Source organism: Aristolochia californica, unplaced genomic scaffold, assembly GCF_029961685.1.
Source record: "Aristolochia californica isolate CCGP_79_NKW_82.1479 unplaced genomic scaffold, dmAriCali1.0.hap1 SCAF_1, whole genome shotgun sequence".
Taxonomy (NCBI): Eukaryota; Viridiplantae; Streptophyta; class Magnoliopsida; order Piperales; family Aristolochiaceae; genus Aristolochia; species Aristolochia californica.
In genome coordinates this window covers 6,543,700-6,553,564 of record NW_027181770.1, presented here as the reverse complement: position 1 = coordinate 6,553,564, position 9,865 = coordinate 6,543,700, and the positions used below count along the sequence as shown (strand labels likewise).

The 9,865-nt window shown below is 35.6% G+C and overlaps 1 protein-coding gene across 1 annotated transcript; it reads right to left on the bottom strand.

Moving 5' to 3' along the window:
* Positions 1-7,895: 7,895 nt before the first annotated feature.
* LOC137944154 (chalcone synthase 2) lies at positions 7,896-9,549 on the bottom strand. The gene is made up of 2 exons (XM_068789715.1): positions 9,293-9,549; positions 7,896-9,128 (listed from the first exon to the last, which is right to left on the bottom strand). Exons 1-2 carry the CDS (start codon positions 9,471-9,473, stop codon positions 8,125-8,127), a joined length of 1,185 nt encoding a protein of 394 aa, XP_068645816.1. The 5' UTR covers positions 9,474-9,549; the 3' UTR covers positions 7,896-8,124.
* Between the last annotated feature and the right edge of the window lie 316 nt (positions 9,550-9,865).

Below are 9,865 nucleotides of genomic sequence, written 5' to 3'. Positions count from 1 at the left end.
TAAAGTTTTGAGGCCAGCCATCATCAACCATAACTTTTTTCCTTTTGTTCTGGGCTTGTTAAAACAGAGTTAAAGATTTAAAATTGATAAATTCTACAGCCTTGTAATGAAAAAGGAAAAACAAGAGTAAGAATTAAACAGCAGTCATGAAATTGATAAGAAAAAGAGATGAGAGAAAGACAAGATGAGGAAATCAAGATATCCTTCTCATCTCCCAAGTTATTGAAAATTACATACTTGTTTACTTCTAACAAGGTTCTTCATTACAGTCTAATATTCCATCAAAACTCTCGCTCTCCTAGTAAAACCAGACAATTTTATGTTGATTCGAACAAAAATCATAATAAACCAAAATCTTTCCGAGACACTAGAATACTTGGGAAAGGAAACTAATAGTTACATTGACCATGGAACAAAAAAGAGGGGAAACTAGGGTCGTAAATCTATAAACAATATGGAAAACATCATGCTGAAAAACTTGGAATGGTTGTGTAATTCAGAAAGCATATGAAACCTTCCATTGAGCCTTGCAAGCCTTGAGCTCACGTTGACAATTCAAGCACCAGAGGCTGATGGTTTCTGTTGAAACCAGTTACGCTAAAACCTCGAGGCATTAGTGAGAGGCGCTACAGGACCTTATACAAGAATTGGCCCGAGCGATTCAAATACAGTTCCACATTCCCCCGCATGGGGAATACCTGTGGAAATTCAGTGGCCAAATTCACGGCCTTCGGGGGGGGGGGGGGGGGGGGGTGGTTACCAGTTACGCTAAAACCTCGAGGCATTAGTAAGAGGCGCAACAGGACCTTATACAAGGATTGGCCCCAGCGATACAAATACAGTTCCACAGTTTCATCAAAGGAAGGGATCATGATTTCAGTCATCCCTGTAGCACCAAAATAATTTTTTCTGCTTTATGCAGCTTCTACTTCTCTCTTTTGTTTCCTTGGTGCTTAGCTATTGTTGTTTCCGTCAGAACTCCTCTCTTTAAACTCCAGCCGTGGTTAGGTCTCATGTTTGTTGCTTGATGTCCTCTCTGTTTGTCATCTTATTCTAATTGCTTCTATCCTTGTTGGTGGTAATTACTTCATTCATGCGTTGATTACTCAGCCAAACAGTTGGTGTGGTTGATCAATCATGTGCTGTCTTGGAAAGTTTGGTTGATGAAATCAGCAGCCATTGAAGGCACTGCAGAGAGTAACATCAGAGAGACTGGGCAACCAGAATCAAGCACCGTGGTTGATGCAGCTTGCTTGGAAGTGGGCAGTGGGAGCTCACATATCTGTCCAATTATTTGCCGGATTATACCTTCTTCAGCAATCCAATTTTGCCCACGGATTATATATATATAATTGCCATATACTGCTGTTGGTTTTGCTGAATTATATATATATATATATATATATATATATATATATATATATATATATATATATATATATATATATATATATATATATATGAATGTATATATTCAAGTTGAGATAATTGCCATAGACTTGCCAACTTGAGAGGGAGAAATAGAAGAATACATGTTCCAAGTGCAATCTCAAAAGCCACAGACCAGAAAAACAACAATTTTTTGAGATTTTTAAAGCCACAGATTTTTGGAAGACCAGTTTTTTTTTTGTTGAAGAACAATTTTCATATTTTATTTTTATGCTTAAAATGGGAATTGAGAGAAAATTTTGGTAACAAATTGAAGCTATATAATCCAGTCTAAGAGGAAGTATTAGAAGGTATAATTAAGTTTTACTTATTTTCCTGGAAAGTGTTTTCCTTTAAAAACTACATTCCTAGGTATTATGGAGGGTAAGAAAATAGATGTAATTTTTTATTTTTTTAATTATAAATAGGGTAAGAAAGGTCTAAAAACCCTAATCTCTCCTCTCTCTCTTTTTTTTTTTTTTTTTTTCTGTTTCAAATTTCCAGCACACAGTGAAGTAGCTATGAAGCAGTCTTTGATGCCAGTAGGGTTAGAAAGCTAATAAATCTCAAAGACTCACCAAGTTGTCAAGGCTACCATACTTGGCTGCAATCAAATTGGCAAACTGTTCGACAGAGGTAGAATCAGAAACATCTGATTGATGAAATGCCGCATCCAAACCTTCTTTGTGCAAAGCTTTCTTTGATTCATGGCCTTTATCAGTGTCCCTTGCAGCAAGAATTACAGTTAAACCACGAGCAACAAGGTTTCATGCAATCTCATATCCAATTCCTCAGTTACTCTCAGTCACCACAGCAAGAGTTTTAGAACACCACCATCCAGATGTTTTAAGAAAATTAAGTAATCCTGAGTTTAAACAATAAACAAACAACCTCAGGAAGAGAAACAAAGGCATACTAGCAACTAGTTTTAGGTAAGATTAGAGTTATATGGTGTTCAAACCAAAAGAAACTACTGGGAAAGCTTAAGAAGGATACTAACACTAGTAAGCTTTTATGGTAGAATGAGTGGTGTATATCAGAGTTGCCCCCTTTGTTCTATTTTTGTGAGATTATGGTGCATATGTTGATTCTTCAATGTTAAATTAACTAAGGAGATTGTGGTGCATATGTTGATTTTCAATGTTAGATTGACCAAGGAAAAAACTACCACTGCATTAGACATGAGGGTTTAAGCAAGACCATTGGTTACAATCCTAATCATACTGTCAGCACATTCCTGTTCAGTTTTGCAAATAAACCATGGTTCTGTTTGAAAGCTCATGAACTGGCTCGTTAACATACTGAGGACCAACAAGCAGGAGCCGGGAGCGGGCACGTTTTGGCTTCCTTCTAGCTAGGCTTTTATAAACCTTCCTCGCATGATATTTTCTTCATTTTACCTAAGTGGGACTAATAAGCCTCTAGTGAAGAGAAGAAGGGAAAATAGAAAGGAAAATGAAGGTAATAAAGAAAAAATAAGGGAAGAAAAAAAGGAAAATATTGGAGAGTAAGGAAAAATAAGGAAAATAAAAAATATGGAGAAGAGGGAAAAAGGAAAATAAAATAAATAAGAGTTGAACGACAAAAGGAAAAGGAAACAAATAGCAAGAAGAAGAGAAGAGTGAAGGAAATATATATATATATATCTAAAATTTTAAAATGAATTAAAATGAAAATTAATGTGAAAATGAGTAAATAAATATAAACTATTTTATAAAAATATAAAGAAAAAATATGGGCAGACAAAAAGGAGAAAAAGGAAAATGAAAAAAATGAGGAGAGAGAAAAAAGAAAAGAAAAATAAATAAGAGTTTAAAGACAAAAGGAAAAAGGAAACAAATAGCAGGAAGAGAAGAAGAGTGAAGGATATAATTGAAAAATTAAACATATATTTAAAAATTTTAAATGAATTTAAATTATAATTAAAGTGAAAACTGAGAAAAATAAATATAAGCTATTTTATAAAAATATAAAGAAAAAATAAGGGAAGAAAAAAAGGAAAATGGGAGAATAAAGAAAAAAAGGAAAATGAAAAAAAAATGGAGGATAGGAAAAAGGAATAGAAAAATAAATAAGAGTTGAAGGACAAAAGGAGAAGGAAACAAATAGCAAGAAGAGGAGAAGAGATAAGGAAAAACAAAATTAAAACATATATTTCAAAATTTAAAATGAATTAAAATTATAATTAAAGTGAAAATGGGGAAATAAATATAAAATATTTTATAAAAATATAAAGAAAAAGAAAGGGAAGAAAAAAAAAGGAAAAAGGAAAATGAAAATAAATGAGGAGAGAGGAAAAGGAAAAGAAAAATAAATATGAGTTGAAAGACAAAAGGAAACAAATGGCAGGAAGAGGAGAAGAGTGAAAGAATAAAAATTAATTAAAATATATATTTAAAATTTTTAAATGAATAAAAATTATAATTAAAATAAAAAATGAGGAAAATAAATATAAAATAATTTATAAAAATATATAAAAATAATAATGGTAGAAAAAAAGGAAAAATGGGAGAATAAGGAAAAAAGGAAAATGAAAAAAATGGAGGAGTGGGAAAAAGGAAAAGAAAAATAAATAAGAGTTGAAGGACAAAAAGGAAAGGAAACAAATAGCAAGAAGAGGAGAAGAGTGAAGGAAAATATATATATATATATACACATTTAAAAATTTTAATTGAATTAAATTATAATTAATGTGAAAAATTAGGAAATAAATATAATTTTTTTTATAAAAATATAAATAAAAAAAGGAAAAAGAAAAATGAAAAAAAGGAGGAAAGAGAAAAAGAAAAATAAAAATAAAAAAGAGTTGAAAGACAAAAGGAAAAAGGAAACAAATAGCACGAAGACGAAAAGAGAGAAGAAAAAAATAAAAAAATAAAAAAATAAAATATATATTTAAAATTTTTAAATGAAATAAAATTATAAATAAAGTGAAAAATGAGGAAAATAAATATAAAAATATAAATAAAAAATAAGGGAAGAAAAAAAGGAAAAATGGGAGAATAAAGAAAAAGGAAAATGAAAATATTGGAGGAGAGGGAGAAAGGAAAAGAAAAAAAAATAAAAGTTGAAGGACAAAAGGAAAAGGAAACAAATAGCAAGAAGAGGTGAAGAGAGAAGGAAAAGATATAAATATATATTAAAATTTTTAAAATGAATTAAAATTATAATTAAAGAAAAAATGTGGAAAATAAATATAAACTATTTTATAAAAGATATTTTTATACACGAGAAATATTCTGTTAATATTTTCTTATACAATTGAGCCATGCACTTAAAATCATTGTACTTAAATCTTGTTCTCAGTTTGAAAGTTTCTCTTGTTGAAAACCTAGAGTGTATTTCAAGTCTTTGTGAGGGCCAAAAGGTAGAAACCAGACGAAAGTTGAGACCAGTACGTAAAAGAGATGAAATTGATCCTATTAATTGAGACTCAATTATTAATATGGTTTGTCAAGTAAATAAGACTCATACAAAATACCCTTTCAATTTAATTGAACCATCACAAAGATAAATTTTATGAGGTACAAATAATTAGTAGTATTGGTAATAAAATTTTATTAAAAATGAAGGCCATATTAGTGGTTTTTTCAAGAAATCTTGAAAAAGTATTTTTAGTAGAAAAACGTTTTAAGGGAATTTTTTATTAAAAAATCATTTAATCATTTAATTTTCTAGGTAAGATTTTCCTACCAAGATGGGCTATAATATCATATAGAATGTTTTTGAATAAGTATTTGACAGTTAATGTTGTAATACTTTTTGCACAAGGCAATTTTCATAACAATTTTGTGTTTGACATTTTATTTGATTAAAAGTTTATCGATAAGTACAATAATATATTAGATTGATTATTAATTTTTATTTATTTCCCTAGAAGAGGCAATAAGAAGTCCATTTAAATTTCCTAAGAAAATTTTAAAATATTTCTTGTAATTTTCTAGTAAGTCACTAATAGAATTTTATTTAAAGGTTTTTTTTGGAAATATGTGTCCTAGGAAAAACATTTCTAGTTTTTCCTAGAATATAAATTTTCAACCAGGGGCTCTAAGAAGGTCGTAGTAAATTTATGGCCATATTCAAAAATTACAAAAGAAGTTTGACAACATTTAGGGTTTTTCCAATGTCCTTCAAACCCTCGAAATACGAAGTAAAAGGCAACATTTCATCTCCTGGGCCCACTACCCCAATGTCAACTCCACTTTCTTCATCTCTACTCTGGGCCAACAACATGGCCTCGTTAAGGTCGATCGAGACAATCTCAACCTTACGTGGTTGACCCCACCCGAAATCCATCCTGTACACGTAGAATCTAGGTGACCTGCGATTGATGAGGCCTATACTTTCCCTATCTCTTTCCTCTTCCGGAAGGAATAGTCGGTTTCTTCCAACACTCCCTTGTTGAGTTGACGGATAGCCCGGTGAATTGTCTTGGACGCGGCCCATTTTCCCCGATCAATTCAGCTTGACTTGCTTCGACCTAGGTTGATCCAACACAGTTCCCAAAATAGGACTTGGGAACCGACATGTCTAACATAGGGCGACAAATTATTGGGTAAGTGATTGAATCTTCGCCTTGGGGTAAAAAAGATTAATATTGGTGCGATCTAATCCATTATCGAGATTCAAACCCGAACCTCCCCTATCATTCTTTTTTTTTAAATGTATGCATAATTTTATATATAATTTAATTGACATGTATTTTATGCAGAGTATTAAATGTAGGTTTAAGCTCGAATTCGATTACAATTTTAGGCTCAATGCTAGGCTCGGATTGAGCTCGAGTTCAAAATATTTGAATCAAGCTCGGCTCGAATATAGGCAGGTTCGGGCTCGGCTCGATTCGATGCCACCGCTACTGAAGAGTCTAACAACATGTCACCACCACGTCATCCTCCATGTAGAATGCCACGTTTCATTTCATTACCTTCACTTTAATATAATAAAAAATATAATTTGATTATTAATTATTTTTAAAATTTTTAATGTAATTAATACCTTATTTTACTTAATATCTTAATGTAATTATTTTAATTTAAGATATTATTTTATTTAATATAATATTTAATAAAAATAATTTATTTTTAAAAAAATTCTTATTTGTTGGTACACATTTTTTGCCTTCTTTTTTATAATAAAAATATAAAATCCCTATATTAATTAATTAATTTTTTATTTTAGTGATTTAACACCTTAATTATAGATTTAAAATATTTTTAATTGAAAAAATTATTTGAAAATTTTTATTAGAGTTAAAAATCTAATTTATCGGTACTTGTTTTATTAAATTATTTTTAAATATTTTTTAAAACTTATTTAAATCTTTATTTTATAAAATTAAAACATTCAATAATAATAAATATTTTTGGAAATATTTCCGAAAATTTAAAAATATTTTAAAATTTTAAAATATATCTTAGATATTTTTTAGAAATTATTTTTTTTTTAAATAATATTTTTAATAATATTTATTTGATGATGTGGCATCCTAGATTGAGGATGTTGTTGGTTCTCGATGATGTGGTGGGTGACATGTGGTTAGACTCTTTGGATGCTGATGTGGTACACAGAAGCGATAAAAAATGATGTGTCACCTTTGACTATACGCATGTGTAGTCAAAATTGGTTATATGTTATATTAAGTTAAAAAAATTCATTATTTGTGTTATTATTTTAAAAAAATTGAGTAGTACAATAAAATTCCTTGCATCGGCAGTTGATCAAGCCACCGTTGTTTGCTTCTTTGTTTTCTATGAAATGGGTGATTGTCCAAGAAATATGAAGTACCCTGTTACTGGCCTTCTTGTGTACTTGTAGAGGATAATAGAATACCCTATCTTGGAGTTTGTTTTAGGTATCGAAGAACTTTATGTGCTGCCTCAAGGTGAACCAGGTGAACGACGGACAAACGTCAGCGACGCCAGGCAGGACGTCGGAGTGCGGTTTGCGAGAGTCATCTGTGCGGCAGGGGAAGGTCGGAAGGTGCAGTTGCGGGACGACGCCAGGAGGCTCAGCGGAGAATTTGGAATCTGGGCGAAGCCGGAATGATAGTGATGAAGATGGTCGGCAGGTGTTGAAACCTTGATGTTGCGTCGTTGGATCTGGGAGAGACATTTGCCGGATAATAAATGAGCTCCGGTTGCATCTCTTGACGATCGGCGTAGATTTATCTCCGTCCGTCGAACGAGGGTTTGGACCTCGACCGAAACATCGTCGGAACCAGAAGCGGCAATGAGACAAACGGGAAAAAAAATAGAAAGGAGCAATTTCAGGATCGTCACTATGATACGATGTAAATTTCTTTATTTCTGATTAAGATTTACATTCAAATTGCATTTACATATAAGGGAACGAATCCCGTTTGAAATAAAAATACATATCTGATATTTTCAGATCATATGAACAATTAATCTCAGATCGTAAGACCTGTTATGTTCGGATCTTCAACACTGGCGTTCACCGTATCGTAATCCAAACTCTTTCATTCATTTATTCCATAAAAATATGCTTGCAGAAAACAAAAGGACTATTAAGAGTTACTTAAGAAGACTTATGAACCGACCAACATCTTTTCGATCCAAACTCACCCTACAACGATTTCATGGCTAATTCTGTTTCACCCGGGGTTTAATTCGAGTGATCCTCCAGCTTGTAACGTGTAAGATCAGGCAAACAACAGGGCTGCATGCAGCTTCATTACTGGGTTGCGAGTAGAGGGACGCTGTGGAGGACCACAGTCTCCACCGTCAATCCGGGGCCGAACCCGAACAAGACGCCCCATTCCAGGCCTTCTCCTGTGGTGCTCTTCCCTTCCTCCGAGCTCCTCTTCCTCATCTCGTCCAAGATGAAAAGCACGCAGGCGCTTGACATGTTCCCATACTCGCTCAGGACCTGCTTCGTCGCTCTCAGTTTCTCCTCCTTGAGACCCAGTTTGGCTTCCACCTGGTCCAGTATGGCTGGCCCTCCCGGGTGCGCTATCCAGAAGATGGAGTTCCAGTCCTTGATACCCAGTGCCTCGAACGCCTCTTTCAGACTCTTCTCGATGTTCTTCGAAATGATCCCCGGCACGTCCTTGAGGAGGTGGAAGGTAAGTCCCACCTCCCTCAGGTGCCCGTCGATTGCACCGTCCGAATCGGGGAGGATCGTCTGCGCAGCCGAAACCAACTGGAAGAGCGGTCGCTCCGTCGACAGGTCGGGATCTGCGCCGATGATCATAGCGGCGGCGCCATCCCCGAACAGAGCTTGGCCTACCAGGCTGTCGAGGTGGGTGTCCGATGGGCCCCTGAAGGTAACGGCAGTGATCTCGGAGCAGACAACCAGCACCCTTGCTCCGACGTTGTTCTCGGCGAGGTCCTTGGCTAGGCGAAGGACGGTGCCGCCTGCAAAGCAGCCCTGCTGGTACATCATGAGACGCTTGACGGAAGGACGGAGACCAAGGAGTTTGGTGAGTTGGTAGTCGGCCCCAGGCATGTCGACGCCGCTGGTTGTACAGAAGACGAGGTGGGTGATCTCCGACTTGCGGTGGCCCCACTCCTTGATGGCCTTCACGGCCGCCTCCTTCCCCAGCTTGGGCACTTCCACCACCACCAAGTCTTGTCTCGCGTCCAACGAAGGTCCCATGTACTCGCAGATGTTGGGGTTCTCCTTAAGTATCTCCTCCGTTAAGTGCATGTAACGCTTCTTGATCATGGATTTATCACCTGATACACACGACAAGAGAGCCAAAAACACGTAAACGACAACTCTTCTTGCCACTAACAGAGAAAACAAAACCGACCGAAAGAGACTTCGCATTAGAGTACGTAGCAGAGAGCCTAAGTCGTGAACTAAATTAATCCAGAAACAAAGCTAGCCAGCCACTCACACATCCGTTTGAATTTCTCCTTGAGCTCCGTCATGTGCTCGCTTTTAGTGATTCTGAAATAGTAATCGGGATAAGTGGCCTGGTACACGCAATTGGACGGCGTCGCAGTCCCAATGGCGAGCACCGTCGCCGGGCCTTTGGCCCTCTGCGCCGCCCGGATTTCCTCAATCGATTTCGACATCTCTTCCCGAGTTCCGGCACTCGGACAAGTCCGTTACTACTCTAGTCAAGTCGAGAAGTGCAAGAGCAAGAGTAGGTGGAGTGGTGGTGTGGCGGTGCTGGAGTCGGCCCGGTTCTTATAGCAAGAAGACACAGGAGGGTAGGTCGGAGCGACGGGCAGATGTGAGCCACGAGGGGTTTGTGTTGGAATCTTGACACGCGATTTAAAAACTGCCACGTATGCGTACTCAGATCCCATTTAGGAAGTCTTTTCCTAGGTCGTTATGAGATTGAATCCGACTTTTTTGGACTTTTATGGCTAAGTTAAAAGGGTTTAGATTTTCTGTGATCTTTTAAACGTCCACGTCCACGTCGACTTTTCGATGGAACTTCAACGTCCACGTCTTTCAAATA